Here is a 27,779-nt window from a genome sequence, read left to right as displayed (position 1 = left end):
TGTTTTATGTAAAGCACTTTGAATTGTCTTGTACATGAAATGTGCTATATAAATAAACCTGCCTTGCCCTAACTTGCCTCAATACATTTTAAACCTTTTTTCAAGCCCTTTTACCTTCTATACGTTTGTTTTTGCTAAGATTATGAACAGTAACAATAGCCTTTCTTTTACCATGCTGCCAACACTGTATCTTTATTTGTTTAAAATCAGGTGCTATTTTTGATAAGAAGTGGTTGATATTTGAAAAAAAAAATAAAATAAAATTGTATCTTTATATTTTCATCTTTCATGAGAGATGTGTGATTGATACTGACAACTTTTCTTAATTAAAATGCAAAAGAAAAACTTTTTATACGAGTCATTCAAAGTTCAGCAGCTGACAGTTTAAACACCAACTGAAACATGCAAAAATCCCAAGATAAAACAAGGTGAATAATTCCAACTGGAGGCCTTTTTTCCATAGCGGGTTTCAAGTTCATATTTATTTATTTCTCTCAACAGAACCCAAGTGACAATCAGAATACAGTACTTTTTTTCCTCAAACATGTTTTTCCTTTTCTTTTTTATACGCAAAACAAGAGAACACTCAGTGCAATAAGACAGAGGACTCTGACAGTGCGGTGCTCTCTCTACCTTTTCACAGTGCACGTTTATACACACAAGAAGATTGTACATCATCATTATTACATTTCCAAACTCCACCCACCAACATTATGAAGAGGGCAAAGTGAATGTCTTAAAACAATCATTTTAAAGATTCAACTTGCATACAGTGTAGCTTGGCACACACACACACGCACACACACAAACACGCACAGCTCTCTCCCTCACACACACACACATACAGGTACAATACAGAGGGACCTCTGTCACATTGATTCTCAGAAAAGGGGTACTGCACTTGCACTCTGAGGGCTAGCTCCTTTGTCAGCTCATGCTGTTTTGGCAATGTAGACATTGCATTTTAGTGTGCAAAAGAGAACCAATTTAGATGATGTGAGTAGGAGGCTGAGGTAGAGGGAGAGAGCAGGGGGACAGGGACATGAATGTAACCAGCCTGATTAAATGTGATGGAGGATGATGGGTAGTGCAGTTTTACTACTTTTTTTTTTTAAATAAAGATTTGTAGGCCCTTGTGCAACCCTTGTCCTTGTAACTGAGCAGAGCTGTCGCCATGTTATAGGTCCTTGTACAATCTGATCTCAAAAATGGTTGCCAGCCAATTGAATTGGGAATAATATCAGAGACAACCAATCATATTTGGCTGCATGTCACACACAGCCAGTCTCCTGAGGCTTTACCTATCTGCCAATGAATTAAAACTTCCATGGCACAGCTCTCTACTCAACACATTTTCAAAAATACATATATAAGCATAATCTCGAAAGTTATTTCTTAAGCAAGTGCATATGGCTATTAAAATCTGCAGTAAAATTAAGAAATGTTCTAAAAGCTCAGGTGTTGATTGTACGGGCTGGTTGTTGGCATCAAGTATTTACACTGTGTCATGGTGCTCGCAGTGTGCATGGCAAAGTAAGGGCACTGGTACTCACCAGCTATTGCCACCAACCCCATTTCAAATAACCAACCGTCCAAAGTGCAACCACACCCATGTCTCGCTTTAATAGGCTTTGGCTGGTTTTGCAAATTATACTGTTAATAATGTATGTTCTAATTTACTACCTCCCCAACCCACCCTCATAGTGTATACAGAAGAAACATTTCACACTTTCTCTGTCCTCTATAACATGCCAGCCAACAGTTTTTCCTAAAAAAACGATTAAACCGCTTCAAAAGGCTTTGACACAGTGACTACACAGCTTCTTACTGTAAAATACAAACTGCAGCACACAAAGTTTCCTGTTTTTGTTCTAGGACTGACTGTTGTACATTCTAGAACAAACTGGACCAGGCATGGAGGGCGCTGGAATCTAAAGCACGTTGACGCAACTCCTCAATTTACAATACAACAGTGAAAATGTAAAGAATATATAGACAGAATTGAATCGTCCATTCGTTTTAGTGCTTTTGAGCACAAAAAAAGAACTGGGCATAAGAAAATTATGCTACTACAGTACAAGTATTGATAGATTATGCTTTCAAATGTAAAATAACCAAAACAAAAAACATAAAAACAAACATTAGATTCCATCTACATCTACTGTACATAATTTAAGCTGCTTTTTAATTGCCATCTGATTTAGAAAATATCTATTCATCAAATATCTATTCTACTAATTATATTACAAGAATCCAGTCACAGGAAATAGAAAAATATCAAATATCACCAGTGATGATAAGAAAACATGACAACCTGAACGAGCATAAATATTGCTATGGTATCCACCATTGTCCTTTGACATCAGTGAGTATAACCCCCCTGGTGCTCTAAGGAGCTGTTCTGATGGCCCTGATGTGCAGGGGACAATCAGTCCAACCCAGAGGAATGAGGGAGTGAGTAATTTTGGGTTGTGCAGTAGGGAGGTGCTAAATGTGTCGTTACTGTCAGATGGCTGTGTCCCAGAACACAGTTTTCTGTGTAGGGTATGGGGGAGGACGGATCTTTTTGGCCCCGTTGCTTTTCCCCCAGCCTGGGAGGACAGATGTGCTTTCTTGCTTGCACTGACTCCGCTCCTGATGCTTGTCGTCACTCCTGTCAGGTGGAGGCCTCTCCAGAGATCTCTGCAGATGTGGGTGTTGTCTAGAGCGAATTTCCATGCAGAGTGTGCGTTTCCTCTCAATCTGCTCTAGCATGGTGGTGTCACCACATATCCACGGCATCTGGGGCATCTGAGGGAAGAGTCAAAGCAACGGTGAGACTGACTTCAATGTTAGATACAAACTACACAAGTCAAAAATACTAATGAAGAAGAAAGTAACCAGTAAATTTGCAGACCTGACTCTGATGCGCCTCAGCTGCTCTTCTTTGTGGAGTCCCCATTGGGGAGGGGTTAGCAGGCATTGAAGGTGAGTGGCTATACTTAAGTGCTGCTTTCAGATCTGTAAAGGAAAAACATGCTGAGTTACATGTAATAGAGAGTAAAAAGTTAGATATTTTGTGTTTTGATGTACACAACACTCAAAAACATATATTATGAACTTTGAATTTCAGCGTGCAGAATGACACCCTTGATTATTTGACACTGTCAGGATGTTTTTAATTCATCTGATGAGGGAGGTGGAGTCAATTTGTGACATCACAATATTTTGGAGCCAATTAGAATCAAATATATAGTGGAACATGAGAACCTGAAACAATCACTCAAGTGAACTTGAGGAAAAGTAGCATCTGTGTCAAACTATTCAACTTTAACACAATATTTGCATATTAAGAAGTTTTGTATTTTTCATTCAAGGGGGTAGAGGAAGTGTGATTGTAATGGTTTTTCATAGTTATAGCTTGAGTGGTTTGAGGAATATGGTCTTAACCCTTACCATTTCCTGTTCCCACAGCCACTGGTGGGCTACCAGCAGATCTTCCATGGTGCGTAGGTGTTGTTGTGGATGAAGGCTGCCCTGCTACTGTGCTGCCATTTCTTTCTTGTGCTTTTGATTGGTCCATGCTATAATTTGCTCTGATATCTCGCCGTGGTGTGCCATCTGGTCTGTATCCTCGTTCTTTATCACCCCTATATTCCCTTGCAGTAGGGCTTTTGGTATTTTTAACATCATAATGGTGCTGATCTGAACCATTCAGACTTCGGTCCTTGCTGTCACGTCTCACTTCAAGGCCAGTTCTGCTGAGATCCTTACTGTCCTGCCTGGGCAGAAGAGGGGGAGGAACATCTCCTCCATTGGGGCAGTTCCTATCTCTCCCATCATGCTTGGTTTCAGTGCTGTAGCCCCCTCTTTCCTTGCTGTTAGTGCCTCTAGATGTTTCTTGCCGGGGTAGGATCTCAGGTGGCTGGTCTACCCTACCCTCATGTCTGTGTTCCATGTCATTCCTCACTCTCTCCTTGCTGTCCTGTCGAGGTAACAAATCAGGACGATGATCCTGCCTGTAGTCCACTGCAGTTCTCGCTCTGTCTTTGCTCTCTTGTCGGGGTAGAAACTCAGGTGGCCTATCTCTGTTTTCTTGTTTAGAGTCCACACCATTCCTGGCTCTCTCTTTGCTGTCCTGCCGTGGTAAGAGCTCAGGTGGCTTATCCTGCAGTCTCTCCCTGCTCTCATGCCTACAGTCTACACCATTCCTTATCCTGTCCTTGCTATCTTGTCTTGGTAACAGTTCAGGCGGCTGATCTAGCATTCTCTCTCTGTCTTTGCTATCTTGTCTCAACACAGATTCCGGTCCATGTCCCCCGTTCCGGTCTTTGCTGTCTCGCCTCGGCATCATGTCACCATTGCTAATCCCTTTGTCCTTAGAATCTCTTCTTATCAGTGGGATGGGTTCTAAGGAGCTGCAGCCCCTGTCTTTGGAGTCCCGCCTTACAAGGACGGGCTCTGGTCCACTGCAGCCCTGGTCCCGGCTATCCCTGCGGACAATTGGTGCCTCCAACCCCCTATCTTTACTGTTACGTCTGTGTGGCAGCGGCTCTATATTGCTGCACCCCCTATCTTTATCTCTGTCTCTCTCTTTATCTCTGTCTTTATCTCTGTCCCTGTCTTTGTCTCTGTCTTTGTCTCTGTCCCTCCGGTGAGAAGACTCTTTGCTGTGGCGCTCCTTGGACTCTCGCTTAGACTCCTTGCTGTGACTGTGGCTGTGCCGTTCCTTGCCTTCTCGCTTGGATTCGCTGTGAGACTTGCTTCTAGACTCAGCTGAAAAATAAGAAGACAAAGAAAAACAAAAAAATCAGAGGTCAAATGTATTGGTCAGCATCATGCTTTTCATCCATAATTGTACTTTTATATATATATATATATATATATATATATATATATATATATATATATATATATATATATATATATATGTATAAAATTCAAATATCTAAATATGAATCTAGCCGACCAAATACAAACCACTGATTACATGTTTGTAACATACAGTCAATGTAAAATCAAGGTTTATCTGCTCCCAGTTGCTGCCATACCATAAAATATCCAGTAGGGGTCACTCTTAACTAAGGCAGCCACATGTACAACTGGCAGGCTTTCAAAAGGCTTCAACATAGTAGATTCTAATGCAGCTGTTTCACAATTTTAATCCAATTCCTTTTACTCATAAATGTGCAGTGTTGTTCACAAACACCTTATATATGTAGTAATATAATATATACTCTTAAATAGGTCATATATTTTTGTGTGCAATGTTTTGTGATACATCCTAATGCACTGATAAATGGAGGTATCTGACATATATTTAGCTTTTTCAGCCTATTTGTTACTAAACAACCGTATAGGTTTCAGCAATTCAGTGCCCTATAGAGACATTATAAATAATCACTGCACAAATAAAAAATGTATGTGCATGATTGATTTTCACATAGGCTACATCTATATATGGTTCTGGGTTAGATGTTAACATACAGGACCATGCACAAACAACCCCTGTCATGTCCACATATGTCATAATGTATATGCCATTTGAGTGTGTGCATGCTCAGTGTGCTTGTGTGGTGAGCGATTGGTAAGTGGGTCAGGGTAGCTGTTGCTGCCTCTATTGCCTCAGAAAAAAAAGAAAAGAAATGGGGAATAAATTAACCTCCATTCATGCGTTTCGTTTGTGCTTATGTGCTCATTACACCAGGTGTGCTGTCTGCTAGCAGCCTGTCACAGAGCAACACACACAACCTGTCAGCTTCTTAGCCCCATGTGGTGTTCGCACACAGGTGTTGGAATATACTGTAAAGTAAATAATTTAGAACGACCTGTTAACACAGGCTGCCCTTAATGTATAGATTGCATATGCAAACTGTTTACAAACCATATGGGCTCAGAGAACTAAACACTGTCAAATAGCTTATTGTTCAGGCGTCTCTGGGAATTCTTACCTAAAGCATGCAGCTCTCAGCATGAGCCAGTAATTCCAATTTAAATTCATCCATATAATCAAGACAAGGCGTGCATCTACTAACATTAATCAGTAAAAATGCACATGTAGTAACCATCTGGAAAAAAGTGTAGCTCATTGAAGTCAAAAGAGCAAGAGCTTTAAAAATCCCCATTAGCTCAGCTGCCAGAGTTAACCCTATTGGCTTAGTCTAAACTAGAGTACGTGCTGATTGGTTAGAAAGGAAAAAGTGAAATCTTTTGATCAGGTGTAGATATGAGTTCAGAGCCACAGCCATTCCCATCAAGAGCTCCACGCTCGGCTGTAGACAGGCATGAACCGAGCTGTGATTGGCTGCATTACCCATGGGGAGGGAATCTGCAAATAAGAAACAGGGATTTTTCCTCCTTCCACTGTTGCTATGTTGTAGTTGCTAAGAGTGTCAAGCAAGGATGTGGATTCTCTTCTCTTCTTTTATGCATTTATTTATACAAAAACTACTGAATTAATCTGGTTTACAGGATTTCATTAAGGATTTTAATTTGATTATTTAAAATTTCAGCCTACACAGCACTGGGGGCAGGCTGCTTCTATAGAGTTTTAATATCAATTTTAATTCAGCCATCTCTATTAATTTGTATGAAACCTATTTAAAAAAACCTTTTCAAGAAATTCATAACATGTCTCTATAATATTATTTGATTCTTCACACCTCAAAAAACCTTCTTTCTGTATCATTTAGTATAGTTTTAAAGCACATTTCTATATTGTGAGAATGAAACTGTTAATTTGTGTGTAGCTGATAAAGCTGCTAATACCAGAATCACCATTTGAGAGTGTGAGGCTTTTTACAATTTTATAGAAAACTTAAAACAATGTGTATATTCTGTCATTAAGAGATTTTTTTTCTTCAGAATTGCTTTTGGCAGTGTCTTGAGTATGGCATGGCTAACTGTATTTAAAAGTGATGTTTACATATTTAAAAGTAATACTGTCTGATGGCCTAATGCCATGAGTAGGTTTGAGAGTCCTGCTGTCCGTTTTATTCTCTAATCCCCACAGATTAAATCATACGATCTGTATCTGACTTGGCCGGCTGGCTCTAGATTAAACAAATGGAAGGTTGAAAGGAGTCCCCAAACATCCTGCATGGCCCCGTAAAAGTGATACATTCCATGGAAGGCTTCCTAATTTTGCATGTTTGAACTTTTGTTACTAAAACAAGGATAAATTAGACTGTGGCTGATGCATGAACTGACACTGAAGTTGCTCCAGAATTTAGTTTAGACACTGAAAAAATATTTAAATGTTACATCTGCCATATTAGTAGTCTAACCGGAAAGTATACTGTATTCTGAGTATCTACGCATAGTACAAATTGCTATTAAAAAACACAATGACAAAGTTGACGATTAAACATTTTCCGGACCACTGCCTCACTACATCTGAACACAAATCTAATGAGACAAACTACTCACTTTCTCCAGGTTCCTTAGACTTTCTGCCGCTTGCGTTTTTCTTCAGCATATTCCTGCCTGTGGTGAACAGGTTGGTCAGTTCGTCCAGTGGGCTGGTTGGTGTCCGTGAACGCCCTGTTGATACGTTCTGCATAGAGCCATGGAGTCGACCTACAGAGTCTTGAGGTGGTGAGCCTTTGCCATGAGGGGTAGCAGAGGCACTACGCGGCAGACCCCCAGGAAAAGGCATTGGAGCATCGAAAGGAGGCGTCCGCATGAGGCTCAGAGGGGTGAGACAGCGGCCCATGCTGACCGGCGAAGGGCAAGCAGAGTGGCTGCGCTGATAGGAGGATGAGGAGGAGGATTTGTAAAGGGTACAAGGTAGAGGAGGTGCAGAGGAGCGCCCAGAGACGGTGAGGGTTGGGGTGGCAGTGAGCTCCCTGCGAATATGTGCAGAGGAGGGAGGTTCTGTAGAGGAGGTGGGGGATTTGCTGTAGGACTGGTTCTCCAGCATGGGTAATTTGGCTACATCTAGAGGTGTGAGGGGAGACTCATCTGAATTGGGTGAGCACTGAGCCGGTGCCGGGGGGAACACCAGCAGTGGAGGTCGATGGGTCAATAAATTGGGAAAAGGTGCTGGAATGTCACAGAGGGGAATGTTTCGAGGTGTAGAACAGCGGCTGAGAGGTTCAGGGTCATAGGGTGCTGGGGTTGGGCACGCAGAGCGACATCCCACAGGGTCCGTACGGTACTCCATATCATCTAGAACTGGGTACTTCATCTCCTCATAAACAGACTCTCCAGGCTCCTCGTCCTCACTCTTAAGAGGTTCTCTTGGTCCAATATCAATCCCACCCATCTCTATGTAGACGGGTTCATCTTCACAGTCATCTGTAGGGCTCTCATCGCTTTGTGGCGGTGAGGGGTTGCGTTCGCAAGGTGAGGTGACATGGTGAAGAGGTCTGGAAGGACAAACCCCACTGCTACTGTGGCTTTTGATGTAGGACTCATCGAAGGAAACACTGAGCTGAGTGTTCGGGTTCCTCTTGGGTTTGGGTGGTGGCACCCTCCTGCAGTCCTCACTGCATCCTTGAGGTGCTAAAGGATAAAAAGGAAAAAAGGTAAATTATTTAAGATACATCTATATTTACTGATCAAAATTTGTCCCTCTGACTAAGATTGGGTCATAATTTGAGAGAAAAAACATTGTGTTCATTGGAATACTCTTGCAGCTTGTTGTTGTCATACACACAGTAATATTAAATTTAGCAAAAATGTCTCTTTTCCTCAATCATGCATTCATTAAGTTAATACTTACAATTAATATTGAGATACATGCAGTTCTGTGGGTCAGATGTAGGTCAATGTTTATAGCTAAGAGCACTATCTTGAGTCAGATATGTGGGAATAGTTGAGGCATATGCATGTTTCTAGGTCACATGTATAGCAGCGTAGCAGTATGTGAGTATAGTATCTGGGTCACACACTGTGGAGCTTCTTTCTGATAGTGGTGACGTAGCATTGCAGTGTGAATCGCTTTAGATGTGGTGCATTGAGGCTATGGCACAGTGTTCACGTTAACTAGATACTACTGTACACTACTACGCAAATGGTAGTTTACTCGCAGTAGGCAGTGCTCTAAAGTAGTGGGTTGCTGGCAGTGTATTTCTAGGTCAGACACAAAGATGTTTAGATAGGAGTGTCCCTTTCTCTGATAGGCAGGGGAGATAAGTGTAGTTAAGAGCTGGACCATGTCTGAAATCTTAAAACTGCAGATTTTACACCTTTAATAATTCAGATGCCAGATGGCTTAGACACACGCATACTTCCCGTAACTATATGACTCACCACCATCACTACATGCACGCACACATGCACATGTGCACGACACATTCCTACACATTCTAAGAGGGAAATTGGGACAGCCATGCACTCATATTAGACAACACAAAATTGTCCATTTCCGGAAAATGGACATCTAACTCTGCTGATGTCTACCTCATTTTTAGCTGCATCTAAAATGTATGTGGAGAAGATTTGCAGCAGATGATGATGGATATTGGATGTGATAAATAAGCTTTTTATTTTGTATACCTTTTATCTATCAGTGTTTTTGATGAGGTCTTCCATATTTTCTTTCCATGGCTTCTAATTAATAAGGTGTTAATTTAAGATTTGGTTCAGTCCAGATGTGTTTCTGGAACCTGTGTAGATCATACTCACTCTGTTTCTCTGAGTGCGCATGTGCATATTGTAGCATACACACAATAGTTTTATTATGCCTCTATTCTACAATTGCCAAATGCACTGGATTAACAGGTTTGCATGTTGAATCTGTTCACGATGAATCCATCCCTCCAAACATCTCTTACTCGCCGGCCCTTCTCTTCTCCTCTCTCTATTTCTCCCCCTCCCCCTATAGCGGATGTGTTTACCCGCAACCCCCTCCCCCTCCCTCTCCTCCTGGGGAAACAGAATCTAGGTCAATCGCTCCTCCTGAATGAATTCTACTCTGACAAGCTCCTCCCCTTCCCGCTACAGCACCAGCTACAGAGCACGCAACCCTCCCCTCATCCAGGGACACCCCCACACTTGCACTGTGATTGGCTCCGGAGCCTCAGACTTTAGCATCTCTTGAGCCCCATTGGCTCATGCTGCTCAGAGATGTTGTGATTGGCTGAGCTGCAGGGGGTCTTGTTTCTGTGGGATGGTTGCCGTGGTGCCCAGGAAGATCTGTGTGCACACAGAGAGATCCCCACCAATCTGAGCCAGGCTGGGCGACTCCCTAAACATCACGTTGGCAACCAAGCATCCAAATTGAAATGGAGTCAAAGCTTACCGCAACCTCTGAATCTCTTTGCTCTCACACCCACCTGTCTCACACATTACTATTATCTTTATGTTTTATTGCATTAAGTATCATTTTGCTCATATGATTTTGTGCTGAAATATATTCTGTAAACACATTTGGTGAAGCAGTATTACTGCAGTAAATGGATTATAGTTTGTTAAGGAAAAAACAAGGTTAGCTTAATTAACTCCTGGCCTTGTTATTGAAGCTATTCACTCTGAAATTAACGTACTATAATTACATTCTGTTTTTCATCCATGGCCAGATTATACTGCATTTGTTTATTTTGCTTCAGGAGACTGCAGGGATCTTGATAAAGCACAAGAAATATAACATTTAGATATTTCTTTTTATGCGAGGGGACAGAAGTGTCTAGACACATATGCCTTTTTTATGTTAACTAAGAACAGGGGTGTCCAATCCTGGTCCTCCAGAGCTACTATCCTGCATGTTTTAGATGTATCCCTCTTCCAACACACCTGATTCAAATGATAAGCCTATCATCAAGTTCTGCAGAAGCATGATAACGACTGTCAGGTGTGCTGGAAGAGGGAAACATCTAAAACATGCAGGATAGTAGCTCTGGAGGACCAGGATTAGACATCCCTAAGAGCAACACAGATAAGTGATGGTCAAAACTATTAACCTGCTGTAGCGTACTGTAAGATTACAGCCCATGCATTATAGCAAAGTGACTGGAGTTAAGTTCCAGTACAATGGACAGCTATTGCTCCTTATGAATAACTCTCAGCAATAGAAATTTGTAGATAATTTGAAGCCTAAGAAATTTACTGAGCCAAAGACTGTACTGTGCCATTTCTGAAAACTATATAACGATTTTGAATATACTAAGAAAAACAAATACTTAAAAAGAATCTTACTTGGCTATCTACTGCAATCTTACTATCCTGTAACCTGCAATCTTAATACCCGACCCAAACCTTCAGTTGCGAAAAAAATTATTAGACAATCAAAAGTCATCAAAAAACAATGGTTCTGCCATCAACTACTAACTCCTGTGTGTATCATGTGACTAAAACAGACAGAAATGAAAATATGGAATGCCTAAAAGCGCTGTTTTTGGCAGTACAGTGTCATAGCTATTGATGTAAGAACTTAAGTGATTTTGGTTATTATCAAGAAAACCATGGAAAATGGCTAGATATCAGCTCTGAAATTAAACTCTTATGAGCTATTTTTGTTGTTATCATTATATTTGTCCAAACAAATGTACCTTTAGTTGTACCAAGCATTAAAACGAACAAGAAATAGAAGAAAACAAGAGTGGTCTAATGATTTTTTCCCTCGCTGTATTGTAGTCTGCTGTGCTCAGTATGTGTCTGTTACTGTAGGTTAACCTTGTTGTAGTTATAGATGCCACATGCTATTCAATGCATACTTCACTTCTGTGAGGCATGCATGGGATAGCTACATGTCATGTCATTGTAGGAGAAACAGAGTTGAGGAGGACACTGCGGAGAACAGCTATATATAGCATAGCAGTTTGGTGGGAAGTGCCACCGCCACTCACCATCACATCTCTCCCCGCGGCAGGTGGACATGGGACTGTGGTCCACCGCCTCAGACGACATGCTCAGCTTGGTGGCCGGGTCCCTCCTTGGTTTGGGTGGGGGCTGCTTCCTAGAGGTAGGACTTCCCACTTCCTCCTCTCCTCCTCCGCCCCCACTGTTCCCACCACCTACGGAGTGGAGTGACTGGGAGCGTACGGAGAAACCTTGCCCACAGGCGAGGGCATGTGGGTGTGGTAAGGGCATGCGTTCCTGGGGGTCTGGCATGGTAATAGAGCCCATGCGTAAGTGCTTGCCTTCAGTTGCTATGTCCTCACCCGTCCTAAAATACAAAGAGGAAGACGATAGAAAGGATAAAGGGTCAAAAAAACTAACAAAAAAATGCTTTTATGTGTAATACAAACAAAATAAACCACTTGAAATAAAGTAAAATATCAAAAAAGAGACATGGTGACACAAACTTTGGCAATAGTTCTCCCAGGTCAGAAAAAGTATCACATAGTATAACCTGACATACAACATCAACACACTATATTTCCATTTATGTTCTGTATGCACATTTTGTTCTGAGCTAGTGATTTAGTGGTAATCCAAAAGATCAGACGTTACCAATAACAGATGTGTTAGTGTCACTGAAAACAAGAGACTCTTTCAGCAAAAAGCATTGATTTGTGTTTAACCCTGGGTATGGCCGATGCTGTTCACACATTGTGCACATAATGACACCGTGGAAGTCCCCCCAGCCTGTACACAATCAATCCCGATAAATGGATGATTGGCCTGAATGGAGCGTTAATGACATCTGAGTGCAGTGTGGTAAGGGAGGAAAAAGAGGGTTGTGTGTATGTCATTGTATCACATAGAAAATGAGCCAGATGTTTTGGATGTTTTTAGTAAAATAGGCTCAAATCCACAGGGAAACAAAAGACATAATGAGGTCACAATGTTTGCATGCTTGATCTCTGTAGTGTTTTCATATCGTGATGATACAAAGTTTAATGTCAGAGATTTAAATGTTTAAACAAATGGCATGAAACAGGATGAATTTGCATGTGTGGATACACAAATCTCCACCTTGTGTACTTGTGTGCACACGTGTGGGTGTGTATGTTTATGTGTCTGTTGTGTGTGACCCCTTGCTGTGTGACTTTGCTGACTCTGACTCCCTCCCGGCCAGCTGCTGAACAGAAGGCGCCTGGTAGGGTGGGTTCATTGGTCAGGGGCTTAACTTTGCCTAGCAACAGGGTACCCATAGAAACCAGACACAGAACCAGCTGTTACCACACAACAATAATAAAGTGCACGTGCACATCTCAACACGTTGGCATGTGGACATCATAGGCAAATCACTACTTTGTTTAACGACTACAGTGGTTCCACAGTATGAGGCAGCCTGCAGCAACCTGTAGAGCCACACTGTCAACATGAGTAAAGAAAGGTAATAAAGAAGTCTTTCTCATAAAATGACTATATATATATATATATATATATATATATATATATATATATATATATATATATATATATATATATATATATATATATATATATACATATACATATATATATATATATATATATATATATATATATATATATATATCTATGTATACTGTATATAAAATATAATTCTAAAATCTAAAGTGTAACCAGAAAAATCTGTAAATCTTGATGTTGGGCAGGAGGCTACAGGTGTCTCCAGCTCAGTACAAACAGTGTCTCCCTTATGTATAGTTTGCATGTGCATCTGCTTTGACTGCACTCTCTCTATATACATGAATGGTGTGTATGTGTGTGGGTGTGACTGGAGAAGAAGTGACTGGGTTATTTATAGGTTATTTGCCCAGTGATTGGCTAGAGGACAGACCACAGGTGCAGTTGGACCAGTTGGAGTTGACTTGTTGTCGGGCAGCTTCGACTCTAACTGTGATATCATGTGACAGGAAAAACAAACCATCAAAGACACAAACAAAACACTCTTAGGAATCCTAAAAGACAAAATCCTTAAAAGATCTTGACAAGGATGTTTTCTGTGAATGCCTGCATCTTTACAAGTATGTGCACAAAACCTAAAAAAAAAGCAAAAACTATAGTGCAGAATTCATATGCATATCTGAATCTGACTAAAAGAAAGTGTGTATATATTAATGAATCATGCATTATAAATATGCATGCATGTTTAAGTGGATGTGTGGGCATCTGTCTCAGTGTGTGTGAATTAACTTCTGATGAAACTGAAGAAAAAGAGTCAAAGTCAGATAGCAGCCGGCAGGAAGGCCCGCCTCACTCAAACCTAACGTGGCGATCTGATTGGCCTACGGCTGCTCCAGCTGTCACCAGGCAGAACACATCTCCTGCGCTCACACTTAATCTCCCTCTAACAGGTTTTTTTTTTTCCTTTTCTCCCGACTCTTAAACACATTTGCTCTAACAAGCTTTCTCTCCTGCACACAATCCCAAAACCCCTTTGTTCTTTCAGATCCTTTCTCATACGCTAATGTATCTTGTTTTCCTGTGGTTACATGCACATAAATGTATACAAACATGCTTGTGCATACAGAAATTCAAGCACATGTATCCTTACACTCTCTGTCAGTCTCAGTAAGTTACTGTAAAAATGGGTCGTCTCATTGACCTACTTATAGGCCTCATGAAAAATCCAGTTATTTTTTAGACTCTTCCTCTAGTGACTGTGTATTAATATTTTAGCTTTGGCAACAGCTGAGAAACAGTGAAAAGATAGCAGGACAGTAGATGCCACTCTCCTCAGGCATCACCCCATCCTGGAGCATTCACTAAGTTCCAATACATGACTGTTTCAGGCTGTTAAAAGCAGAAAAAATTCTTCCAGTTGTGTACTGTTGGATTCTAACTTTGATACATTTATGATATGTTAGAAATTCAACTCAAAGTCAGCTGTGATCATGCATATGCACAATGTACTTGGATTTAAAAAAAAAAAAAAAAAAAAGTCAAGAGCCACATCTGGTCATCCAAAATGCTCAGCCCCCAAAGTCAAATCATATAATCATCTGATGCACAGCTAAAACTCCCAACAGCTGCTAAAATACATCAACAATGTCAAACAAATAAAGAACAGATATTTAGATTTCACGATAACACTGAACCATTTTGTTAGAAGCTTTTTCCTGGCAAACTGTTCTGTGCTTTCACTACAATGTCATTCGATTTACTGTTCAACCATCAGAGTGGAGCACAAGTACTAGATTTGTTGCTTTTGTCAGAGACTATGCTAACACTTGGTCTCTCAGACTCATTCAGGATACAGTCTGATTATGAAAAAGAATAGACAACCATAAGAGAATGAAATTATTTTATATATCATCAGTCCTGAGTCTTAAAAAAAGGCAAGATTGTGTTATACTAGGTCAAAGACAAAGAAGCAGATTTAAGATTCGTGGAGCTCAAATCATTGCTACGCTACCATCGGTATGGAAAAAAACTCCAAAAGATTTCCAAGTGATAACACAACACATTCCAAAACCTTCTGCAAATGTCCTGTTACCATCTCTACCGACACAGAGCCTGTCGTGCCATCCAACAACACAAGCACGCCGTATCCACGTGCTAGTCACGTTGCGAGTGCGTGCCTCTTATTTGCTTAACTTTTGGGATGCCACACAGTGCCATGGCTGTGCACAGTGGCAATGCTGTAACTAATCATAACGTAAGAGAAAAAGAGGTCAGATACAAATGGAAATATGATGTGATGAGGTAGAAACGCTACATTTTCTCATGCTCTAACACAACTTTTTGACAATGAATCAACTTTCTTTCTGGGACAGTTAGATAATACTAAATATAGACCATGAGATCTCAATAAATGTGTCATGTTCACATTAAAACCAGCGCACCCCTTTCCTTCTTAATTCTAAAAGCTGTCTGTCTCAAAAATGGAGCAGCGATGACCTCCATCCAAGGACAAGTCCCAAATAAGTCTAAAAGTGAGAATTAATTATCCTCCGTGGATCATAGGGTGCACCAGTCCATGCTGGCAATCCCCAAAATATGGCAACCTGCCATTGCCATGGGGACCCTCTGGCCACTTGTCCCACTTCCTTACAGTCTTTCTCTAAAGTGAAGCCTGTGACATTCTTGCATTCACAAAGCAAAATTACTGCTGAAACACAAATGAGTCTGATTCATAAAATTCATAAATGAATGCAATGTTAAAACATGATTTCTGTGAAAACACATATCATCTTAATAGGGTTGTGTACCATGCATCTGTTGTGTGTTTCCCCTGTGAACCACTTATGTGTCTGTTTTCTTCCTACCTCCTTATGGCTTCCTCCTGTTTTCTCTTCTTATCGTTTTTCTCCTGAAGGAATGTCCTATTTCTCTCATTCCTGGCGTGGTCCAAATTTTGAGCTACAAGGCCGTTGTAGGCTCTCAGCCCATTCTCTTCAACGTATTGGAAAAAACGTATAGTTTCTTCCTCTTTGGAGCTCATCATTCTTCAAGTGTTTCCACAGCATTCTGAGGATATGGGACAGAAAAGACACACATTAATTTATAATATAAACATCATCATTAAAAGTAACATGGAATTGTGTGAGTGGCAGTTCTTTCAAATGTGACTTTTCAATGTCAGTCTCAGATGAAAACTGATGAAGAAATGTTGCATCAGTCCCATAATGCATGCACAGAGTTAGTGATCCTCCTGTTTTAAAGGTTCCTCACTGTGTCTTCACGTATCATTGGCATATGAAAGGTTCATGTTGGTGGTGACGCTTGCATCATCCAGTGTCAACGAGAGTACAGATTTTCTCTGGAGGGTTGTAACATCTTTCTGTTTTTATTCATTCACTGTAAACATGCACACATACACACACTTACAATCTGGCTAAAGTTACACATATCCCTTGGTTTGTCTGTTTATCATTTTCTTATTGGCTGTGAATCAGTAGAGCCTGCTCGTTTTCTCAGTTGTGTTTGCACATTTTCTGGCTTAAACCAAATGAATGAGCCTGAAAAAGATCTTTCATGTTCTGCAGTTGTAATATGTACAGGGCTCAGATGTGAAAATAGAGTACTCCAGGGAACTGCCACACACATGAAATGAACCAATCCTACCAGTCTGATGCATGTGTTACATATAAAAACTGTCATACAGACTAAAAATATATTGTATATTTTTGCTGTCTTTTGATTTGCTTTGATTACTGAATGCATCATGATGACTGTGATGCATTCAGTAATCAAAACAAATCATCACTGATGCATTCAGTAATTCAAAGTGTCTGGATAATTCTATGAGAGCTGTTTCTAATAAGCCATTCACTTTGGGAATAACACCTCTTAAAGGAAAATCTGTTTAAGAGCATAGTCTCCAGCTAACCAAATGCAGCATGGAGAAGCTGATGTGATTCAGTGTTCATGCATGTACAGCCTAGACATGTGTGCAAGAGCATGCAACATGGTATTTGCTATGTGCAACAGCCCAGCGTAAATTTTGGAGAGACCAATTGTGGGAAAGAAGAAGACAGTGCATGCTTTTATGTAGGTCAATGTTTTCAGATCAGCCTAAGACTCATGCTTGTTTACGTGTGAGAGAAGCACTGAGTGTGAGTGTGCGTGGGGAGGGGGAGGGGGTTTGTGATAACCGTATGTATGTTTGTGCGTGCATTTGTGTGTGCATGTGTGTGTAGGAAGGCAAGGACAGTGAGGCGAGGAGAGGGTGTGGGGGGGGTTTGGAGGGCAGCCAGATGGAGATTGTAGGGCCAAGTGAGAGACCGGCCATTGTCTGGCCATCATCAGCATCCCTCTACCTCATGTCTGTCTATGAATAAGTCCAGCATGGGGCCTGGGTCAGAGGGTTTATCTGCCGGGCTCCTACTGCACACCCTCAGCACTCCTTCACATAGCTTTTTATAGGCAAAAGGACAGGAGTGATAAGAGCCAACAGACAGAATCACCATCTCAGAGCAGGGTTCAAACTAGGGTACAGTACACTGCTGTCATGTGGTGTAGGATTTTTCTTTTTCTTCAGATTATCTGGTTTTATCACCACTGCACAGGTATAGTTAGAGATCTGACGCTGTACAAGCAAAATAAATCTTGACTTCTGGGGAGAAATGATGTGTAGCACTTAAATGTGTAAAGGGTGCAGCAGTTGGAAGCCACAGTTCAAACAGTGTTTGAGCTGAATTAAGCCTGCCTGCCTAATCCCTGTAAGCCTGCAGCAGCATTCTGCACTGGAATCAGCTTGTTTATCACAATGTTGTTTTTTTGTTTTTTCAAATGGAATTGTCCTCTCATAATTAATATGCAAGATGCAATTTTTATTTGGATATTTCCATAAAAACCTTCTGACTCAGGTACCAAGCACCGTTTTTTTTGCTTTGTATTCGCTGCACTTCATTTGAAGCATTTTAGTGTTTTCTTTCATGTCTCGTGTCTGCTGTCCCTCCTTGCCCCCTCTGACAACCGCTGCAACAGTTCGAGCACTTTGCTATAAAAGTAAATGAAAGTGGCACACCGTTTCTGTTTCCAGGCAACTGTGTCACAAGAGAATGGCAGCATGGATATTCTAAAGACACAGTGTCAAAAAGATTGCAGGGACAGTAGTTTAGTGACATGTACACACACAGACCTACAGACACACATACACACCCGTGTGCACACACACGTCAGTGCGGTGCAGTGGACCAAGCTTAACCTGTAAACCCAGACATGCACAGGTGCAACATTTGGCAGCAATGTGTCTGGCTGTTCTGTGGACTTCTGCATTATTTGTAGTGTATTTAAGATGTAGCAAATATCCTCACGTGCAGTGTGATGTGTAAAAGTTGAGTATTTAGAAGCATATTCTTTTTGAGTTTGTGGGTCATCACTGTTTTTGAGCAAGAGTTAGGATGCATACTTACAATGGGGCTGTGTCCCTGCTGGTTTGTGGACCAATGTGTCTTCTGTTTTCCCCTGACTAGTCCAGTGCACGCTAGTGAACTCTGACCTATGCTGGAGCACCAGTGCACATTTCCTCTTAAATCCACATAGGCTTCCATCCATTGTACAGTTCAACTGACTGACTTGCTAGAAGGAGTCCCTGTGACCAAGGATAAGGCTGGTGTTAGAGGGGAGCTGGGCCATTGGGTGCCCAGCCCAAGGCTCCCTCCCCTGAGGAGAAAGGGGAGATGCAACCCCTCCAGTCCAGACTGTGCTATACTCCAAACTAGATGCCAGCTTCACTGCTCCACACATCTGCACATGCTAGAGACAGATGGAAGGTGCAGCATAGCAACAGACCGCACCCGCAACTGGAAGCATGACACAAATACACACTAACACACTCATAAACTCCACTTCAACTCCTCTTGTAGTGGCAGACCAGGCACAAACAGTATATCTAATTCAAATTACAAAAAAAAAAAAAATCTATTTCCCGTAATGTCTCTTCTTGAGCTCCAAATACAAAAAAAAAAAAAAAAAAAAAAAAAAATTCTTTAGATTGTTGCACAGGTAAACAGGAACGGAATCCTCATCCAGCGTTGAAGGTTGAGACCGAGGTAGAGCAGAGTGGTGTGTATTTCCAGGTTTGGTCTTCCCTGTCCGCTCTGCCTGTCCTGCTCGTTCACAGAGCTGTACAGTCAGTCTGTGCTCAGGCAGATGACACCGGGCTTCCCAACTATAGATCACAACACGAAGAACACGCCCACTGCCTACTGTAGCCACCTTACACTAGTGCGTCATCCTCTCTCACTTCCCTTCCGATTACTCCTGTGTACTTTTTAGCGCATGTTCTCAAGCAGTTGTAAACCCATCTCCTTCTATATTTTCAAATTTTATTCTTTTGTGTCGTGTGTATCGTCTGCCTTCCCTTTGCGTCTGCACTGTAAGTGGAATGTGTTTTTCTTCTTTCAGCACCACGGAGAGCTCTGCCTGTCAGAGGGCGAGGGGGGGGGGTTTGAGTGGGTGGGCATGCTCACACAGGGCCAAATGGAGAGATGCGGGGGGGGTGAGGGGTTGTGGGAGGAGCCTATGGGTTGCCAGGGTGTGACCTCATTAGACACCCCCCCCACCCCCCCAGCAACCACTGCGCTTGCCTACCCAGTGCCCCCCCCTCCTTCCTCCCCTCTCTCTTACAGCTCGTAAACAAGACCACGACACAAAAACACTTGCAGAGAATACACTGTGGTGGTCTCAAGTGCATTCATTACATTTACAGTAGCCAAAACAAAGCAGAACAAAAGGGAGCAAATACATGTCAGCAAAAACACCTTTACAAAGGAACAACTTCACAATCTGCAATATGCACATACTGACTTGCCAAACATTAAAATATGTTTGCATAAAGCAAGCAGCCCATAACAGAGGCTTGTTCCCAGCAGCCACAGAGATGAGTGAGATTAAAACAGGGACAGAGTTGAATCTGCGTTGCATGTTTTTCAGCTACTGTGCCTGCATGACTGTCTAGGGGATGAGTATTGGTTTCAGCAGTGCTGTCGGTTGTTTATGTGGTGGGAGCGCCTGGTATATGGTGCATAAGCAGGGTTTGGGGATGGGGGGGTGGAGGGTGGAGTGGGTGAACAGGGGAGGCTGGGTTTGGTCGGATGGATTAACACCGTCGACACAAAAGGATTAGGGAGCAGAGATCTGTTGTTTTCATCAACCCTTCCCCTCCATTTCTCTTAACCCTGCCTATCTCTCCCCCTCACTTTCCCCCCCTCTCCTTCTATTTCTGGTTCTATCCCACTCTTCACAGGGGAAAAAAAACGGATACTGGAGAGGGAGGTTGGAGACACCAAAAGCAGTTTTCACAAACATGTCATGGTCACTTTAGAGAAGGGGATAATAGCGTTGTTAAAATTTAAGGCAAGGGGAGGGAGAGCTCAAAAGAGCAACAGCACACTGATGAGTTTAAAAGGGTCAGTGCTGAACCACTATGCAGGATTGCAGATAATTATCAGAAGAGGCATTTGTTTTTCAGTGAGAAAAGGAGTAAAGGATGCTCAAATTAGACCAAACATTATTTCCCAGTCTAAATGATTATCTCATGACAGCACACCGCCTGCCATAAATAGCCAATTGCTATGATCTCACTGAGATAAAATGCTCTGTCAAAAGGTAGTCACCCCTTTTTCTGCCTATTGTAAAGGATGTGGTTGACTGGTCATGCACAAAGCAAATCACTCTATCTAGACCAACTCAGCACACGCACATGTACACATGCACATTCACAAAAAGCTTCAATCTGACCTCAGTCTATGACCCTGCTATACAATCTCAAAGGAAGTATTTAGATCCCATAAGAGTTCAATGAACACAGACAGTGAGGATATCTGAGGGGTGAAAGGGTTAAACAAATCTTTCCACCTATGTGCACAACAGTACTTTGTTTTGTGAACAGTACAGGACACTCCCAGAGGGACTGAAGAGAGGGTGAAATAAAATTCAGTGCCTAAGTTTTGAATTCATGTACACACTGATGTGCAGACATAAAAGGGTATCCAAACTGTCACCTGAATACATTATTTGAGTTTTCTTAAAGAGGCATTGCATTGTCTAATAAGGAATTTCAAGCTCTTTTAGTAACAGGAACAAGCTGTCTGCTAGTGGCACACTGCATTTTGACACACTTAGCTGTCTCAGCTGTGTGTAGAGACATACTGCTCTAATATGGTTCATTTTAACTGGAGTCCAAATGTACAACAGGAAAAATGATCAATTTTATGGATAAATCATTTTGGCTTGTTAGTAATCAGGCACATTGTAACATCTACACTTGCTAATATTGTAACACTGTCACATTAATGACTGTTTACTAAAACAGTGCCATGCGCCCTGGGCCAGATGCCTGGTACTCCGTTCAATCATGCATGTAACAATGTTGTATTGATCCACGGCTGTAACTGGCTAATGAAGAGTCTATAAAAACCATTATACCAATCAATTAAACAACAGAACAGAAACCAGCTGTGTACAACTAACACAACTCTGCTTTTATTTAGCAAGATTCCTTATTTGCCTAAATATGTTACCAGGAAAAATTGTATCAGAAAGTCTTGCAAATGATGAGGAAGAAGGTACGGCCAGAACAGACGGTGAAACAGTGGCACTGAAAATCCCCATTAAAGATGCAACAGAGCTTACTTCCACTCCTCACATCTCCACCCGAGAGAAATGGAGCATAACCTTGCTCCTCTGACCGGTAATGTGCAGACACCTGACCACCCCATGTTTAATGTAGGTATGCGCAGACTGCAAATTTATGAGCTCCTATTCCACTCATTGCACACCACACCCAAATTTGGAATTCATCACTGCAGCATTTTCCATTCCTTTTTTATTTTTTCACAAAATCTTGTTCACAAGTCCCTTAGTATTCATTTGCACAGCATGAAGCAATGCTCTACTTAATCAAGTTTCTCAACACTTATTTATCACCACTGCCTCCCTCCAGAGATGTCGAGCAGAGGCATGTCTCAAATGAACACCATCAACACTTCCTGCTGTTCTACCAAGACAGAGAGGTGAAAATAGAAGACTGAAGAGCATAATCTCTCAAACAGGCAGTTGAAGGCTCCGATCTTTGGGGTTTAACCCCCTGTAAGCCTTATAAATCCCCAGTTTAGAGGGCCAGAACTGATGGGCTAAAACCTTCGCAGATCGTCTAGTAACTGGACCCAGTCACAGCATGAGGACACATAATGAGGGATCCCCTACACCACTGCAACTGGTGAAGTCACTTAATCATTCCCTTGTCAGAGGAATGGAGGGGCTTAGTTGGAATAAGAGGAACCACAGCTGTAATGATGCACGTTCTGGTTTATAATGCACTTCAGGAATCAATGGTTTATGCTACACAAACACATGTCATATTTAAGGTGATGACTAAAGGATTCTAAAGGCCAGAACGATAAATACAATAAATTATTTTCAACACTGAAAATGACTGGAGAGGAAAACACATGCTGTTCTCGTCACTGTGCACTGACCCTAATCTGAACTATGCCAATGGCACCTTAAACAGAAAAGCTAACCTTCATAAATCACACCAAGGATACGGGACTGAAAAATAGGATGGATGGCGCCATCTGCTGACCAGATCCAGCAGGAGGATGAGACAAACCATCTGACAGTCACAAAAAGTACCGTATGTATTCTGCGCATGCCAACAGAGGCCTCTCCGTTAAAGGCATAACTAAAAATCATAATATTTTGTATAAATTTTATCATGGTGCACTGACATACTGTGGATGCCACAGAAGACCATGACATTTTACTGTGGGTTGATCGGCATATGTTCTGGAGACCGTCACCTTTGGCAAGAGAAGTGACACAAATGACAAGAAATAGTCCTATATACACATGGAGGATAGAGATGTTGGTTGGGCATGGCAAATCACTAATAAAGGAATGAAGACAGAAGTTTTGGGAAAATTAACTCAGTCCAATACAGTCATTCTGCACTACATTGGAGCATGATTTTGTCTTAGGGGAATGTCACCTAGAAATAGAACAGTTCTAAGAAATTATTTTTGTGGACACAGAATTACATCTACTTATGATCAGTATAGGGCTGCACAACATGGTGAAAAAGTCATATTTAATTATAGTGGGCAATATCTGAATCTACTTGCTCAGTATCAAGGAAAATGCACATATTACTCATGTTGAAATAAATATGTTTTTCTACAAAGATACAAAATTATTTGGGTGAAGAATGACACAGCAGCTGCATATACAGGCTGTTCAGTACAAACCAACCAGGTGCTTAACTATGGGGTAAGGTTGCTGTCAAAATATTTGTGTGCATAAGACAGAAATGTATGCATATTAGTCTATAGTTGTGTAAATAATAAATATTTGTAAATGAATATTCAGTCATACATAAAATGTATTGTGTGTATTTTATCTGTCAGAATACGAATTAATAAGTTTTGACAGCAAGATTTACAAACACAAAATGCAACTTTATGATTGCACTTTCTCCATCAGAAATACAAATTCACCAACATGACTCGACTGTCAAAAATATGTCACCACTTCACAGGCGTTATTTATCGAGTAGAAGATACATTGATTCCACAGATAGCGCATGCCTTCAGACGTGGAAAGGGAACCTGAACTCATGTGCAGTCTGTGGAATCGATTTATCTTGTGGTCAAAAAATAATGCCTGTGAATTAGTGACGTATTTTTGACAGTAGAATCACACTGCTGAATTCATATTCATGATGGAGAAAGCGCAGTTGTAAAGTTGCATTTTGTGTTTGTAATTCTTAAAAACACACACAATAGGCCTACATTTTATGAACAATTGAACTCATTTAAGAGTTTTCAAATATTTTTTTTTTGCACAACTATATTTATTTTTTGGCTAAAATTTACTTAGGGGGTCAAATGAGTGGCCATTTTTGTCAAAAAAAAAGTTGTAAGAAATGCATAGAACTGTGTTGAAATAATGCTAATACATTTGTGCACAGACTACTGATATTATTTGACAGAGGAAGCTATATTTTCAGAAATATTAGATTTTAAATAGCACATGTATGTGAAAACTTTTGCTGGTGAACAGACATGACAGTGGATGGACGTGACATTACCCATGATGATCTGGTCAGTACCAGTACTTTATTAGTAATAAACTTATAGAATTACTATTGCTAATTATCCTCTTATTCATAAATGTTAGTATTGTGGATCTAAAACAATAACAGCTGACACAAAAACACAAAATGTGGCAGTGGACGGATGTGACATGGTTGTTACGGATCCCATCATACTGATGCTCGGCAGCCATGTCACCATTTCCACAAATGATCCCTGTGAAAAAACTAGTATCAGAATTATTTATTGTATAGTTTATCATCATACTAAAGAGTAAATAACAATATACAGGGTGGGGAAGCAAAATTTACAATATTTTGAGGCAGGGATTGAAAGACAGTGTATGACCAATTAGTTTATTGAAAGTCATGAGAATTTATTTGCCACAAGAAAATTTACATAATAGAAAATGTTTTTATTCTATGTGTCCTCCTTCTTTCTCAATAACTGCCTTCACACGCTTCTTGAAACTTGCGCAAGTGTTCCTCAAATATTCGGGTGACAACTTCTCCCATTCTTCTTTAATAGTATCTTCCAGACTTTCTCGTAATAGTTTTGCTCATAGTCATTCTCTTCTTTACATTATAAACAGTCTTTATGGACACTCCAACTATTTTTGAAATCTCCTTTGGTGTGACGAGTGCATTCAGCAAATCACACACTCTTTGACGTTTGCTTTCCTGATTACTCATATGGGCAAAAGTTTCTGAAAAGGTATGGATAATAGTGTTAGGTATGATTATGACATCAATATATGTTTGATTTCAAAACAATTGACGTAGTGCCTGCTGAGAAAAAACAACTAAATGTTCATTGTAAATTTTGCTTCCCCACCCTGTAGAATTGTTATTTCTTTATAAAAATGCTTATTGTTAGAAAACTGTTGATTTAAAAAGTGATTTTTTCATTCTTAATGTATGTATTGGCGTAACATAAGCAGGATGGATCAGCACCATACTCCATATTGCAACCTGTAAAAATAAAACATGTGATATGTAGTATATTATCTTGTAAGAAAAATTGGGGAATCTAAAAGAATAGAATATTTGTTTTTCAGGTAAATTCAGTTAAAATACAAGTTGGCCATTTTTGACATGAAAATATAGCATTAATTGGGATGAAATTGGACATTTTGACCTGAAAACATAGTTCATATGACCATCAACATGTTGCAACATAACTGAAATCCTGTAAATTTGCATAACTTGCATTTACCAACACAAAGTTCCTTTGGGGATTCACTTATATTGATTTCTTATGCACAAAGAAATAAATAAGACCTCTAAGCAAATTTTAGCCGTTTTGCACAACTATAGGCTAACATGCACACATATCTATCTTATACACACAAATATTTTGACAGCTTCTTTACCCCATACTTAACTAGACAACAGCAGCAGCTGGGGATAAAAACAGCCCTCTTATAGCTGGCCATGGTCAAATGACCTCGCCCTCACCATATTCCCTACATATAACCCAGACAGAAACTTAAAAAAAAAAAAACAAACAAACATTTAACCACAGTAACTAAAAGTAACTCACAAATAACTCCCCCCCCCCCCCCCCCACACACACACACACACACACACACACACACACACACACTTAGATAGATTATTATTTTTGATCTTCTCTTTCCTCATGAATACTTCACCCCATCTTAACTCACTTGATTCATCCCAGAACCTTTAAGTGGTGTTCCGGTTCTGATGACCGAGGGACAATTTTAACTGGAACACCTGTGAGATGGAGGAAGTAAGTTTGTCATTGTTCTGCATCACTGTTACTCTGAAATGTATATTAATAAAAGTAATAAACTCTGGTTTTGCATTTTAAAAGCACATATTTAACAAAACCACTTCAATATTGTTATTTAAAAAAGGGGTAGTGAATTAGACTGGCATTAAAATGACAAAATTATATTTGATATCATTAATTTTGCATGCTCATTGTTACTAGCTAAATCCAAAATATCACCATCAGAGATTATGTTTTGTTTTTGTTTTTTTGTCCCATTTCTGCAATTAAATCATTCCACATCCTCCTAAATCTGGACCTTTCAACTGCAGACTTTTATTTTATAGAGGATGATGTTGTCATTCAATGCTACATGCTCATTAAGCTAAATTAGTAACACCTGTTTGTAATGTTTCTTTGCTAACGTTTAGCATTTAGCTAAAATGCTAACTTTCAAAACCCAACTCTTAAAACTACAAGACAATTTTTTTCCCCAGCATATATAGAAAACAGTTCATAATTTATCACCTTTGCTGAAAGAAGTTAAGCTCAGGTACTGTAACAACCTTTTTAAACCACTTTTTTCATACTAGCACTCTTATTCAGTTATTACTTACTTGAAGCCTTTGGATCAATGTGTTGTAGCATGTTAAGCTAACGTTTAACACCAAAATGAGTCACAAATACAAATAAATTCTTTCTAGGAAAAATAACAATTGCCAAAATACAAAAACTAAAAAATGTTTGGGTAATGTGCTTGACACTTAAAAAAAAACAAAACAAAAAAAACAACAAAAAAAAAAACTTCTGTAAATATAAGCAAAGTTTTTATTTTAATCCCTGCACAAAAATGGTCTGAAATAATATGGAAATAATTCTGAGATGTAAAATAGAATATCCTAGTAACTGTGTTCTGTGATATTCCACTATTAGCAGTTTGTAACAGGTGATGAAATCATGTTTTTGCATAAAAAGGAGCCTCCACCCAATGCTTAATAATATGTCTTGATGCAAAGAATTTACATCTTATTCATATATAACACAGAAAATATTGTTGGAGTCTGGGGAAATCTAACTGTGTAAATGTCAAGAGTGAAAACCATTGTCACATATACATGACCTTTGACCTCTCAGGTGGCACTGCACCAGAAACTGTCTGGCTACAATGATGAGGAAAATAGTCAAATGCAGAATACCTCTGCAAACAGTAGTTACACTGCTGCATCTAGAAATCTGACCTTTACACAAGGAGGATCGTCTATGAACTCTGCAGATATACTGTTGAGGTCCTAAGACATGAGGTTTTCTGTGGTTTTGTTTCAGCTTGTCATCAGGAAACATCAAGGTTTTACATGTCAGACGTAAGAAGGAAAAACATCAGCGGCAACATAACCGTGTAGCTACATGGTCACAAAGTGTGAGTGAAGATATCTGACAAACATGGATGTAAGGTGAGAAACTTAATATTACATTTCACATACTGTAGAAAAATGTACATGTAGATTACATTTTGTTTTGTGCTATGGATCTATTAATGGTTTCTGAGCAGTTCTGAGGTTTATCCATAGATATATAGTCTAGGGCAGGGGTGTCAAACCCATTTTAGTTCAGGGGCCACATACAGCCTAATGTGATGTAAAGTGGGCCGGACCAGTAAAATAATATAAATAATAGGATAAGAATGATAATGTCAACTCCAAAGTA

The 27,779-nt window shown here is 40.3% G+C and overlaps 1 protein-coding gene across 1 annotated transcript; it reads right to left on the bottom strand.

Moving 5' to 3' along the window:
• Positions 1 to 451: 451 nt before the first annotated feature.
• nyap2b (neuronal tyrosine-phosphorylated phosphoinositide-3-kinase adaptor 2b) lies at positions 452 to 19,643 on the bottom strand. Its single transcript, XM_030160125.1, has 7 exons — positions 18,657 to 19,643; positions 16,065 to 16,266; positions 11,769 to 12,088; positions 7,408 to 8,484; positions 3,436 to 4,755; positions 2,897 to 3,000; positions 452 to 2,790 (listed from the first exon to the last, which is right to left on the bottom strand). Exons 2-7 carry the CDS (start codon positions 16,241 to 16,243, stop codon positions 2,506 to 2,508), a joined length of 3,285 nt encoding a protein of 1,094 aa, XP_030015985.1. The 5' UTR covers positions 16,244 to 16,266; positions 18,657 to 19,643; the 3' UTR covers positions 452 to 2,505.
• Positions 19,644 to 27,779: the final 8,136 nt, after the last annotated feature.

The sequence above is a fragment of the Sphaeramia orbicularis genome, chromosome 17 (genome assembly GCF_902148855.1).
Source record: "Sphaeramia orbicularis chromosome 17, fSphaOr1.1, whole genome shotgun sequence".
In the NCBI taxonomy this organism is placed as follows: Eukaryota; Metazoa; Chordata; class Actinopteri; order Kurtiformes; family Apogonidae; genus Sphaeramia; species Sphaeramia orbicularis.
Note: the sequence above shows the minus strand (reverse complement) of the source record. Positions and strands in the feature narration are given on the sequence as shown.

What these genes read in the sequence shown, in the direction of transcription:
- nyap2b (XM_030160125.1), bottom strand. Translation starts at nt 16,243, where the DNA reads ATGATGAGCTCCAAAGAGGAAGAAACTATACGTTTTTTCCAATACGTT. An exon ending in CCGCGGGGAGAGATGTGATG is followed by an intron (nt 8,485 to 11,768) that starts GTGAGTGGCGGT and finishes TTTATCCTTTAG; the next exon opens with CACCTCAAGGATGCAGTGAG. An exon ending in GTCTAAGGAACCTGGAGAAA is followed by an intron (nt 4,756 to 7,407) that starts GTGAGTAGTTTG and finishes CTTATTTTTCAG; the next exon opens with CTGAGTCTAGAAGCAAGTCT.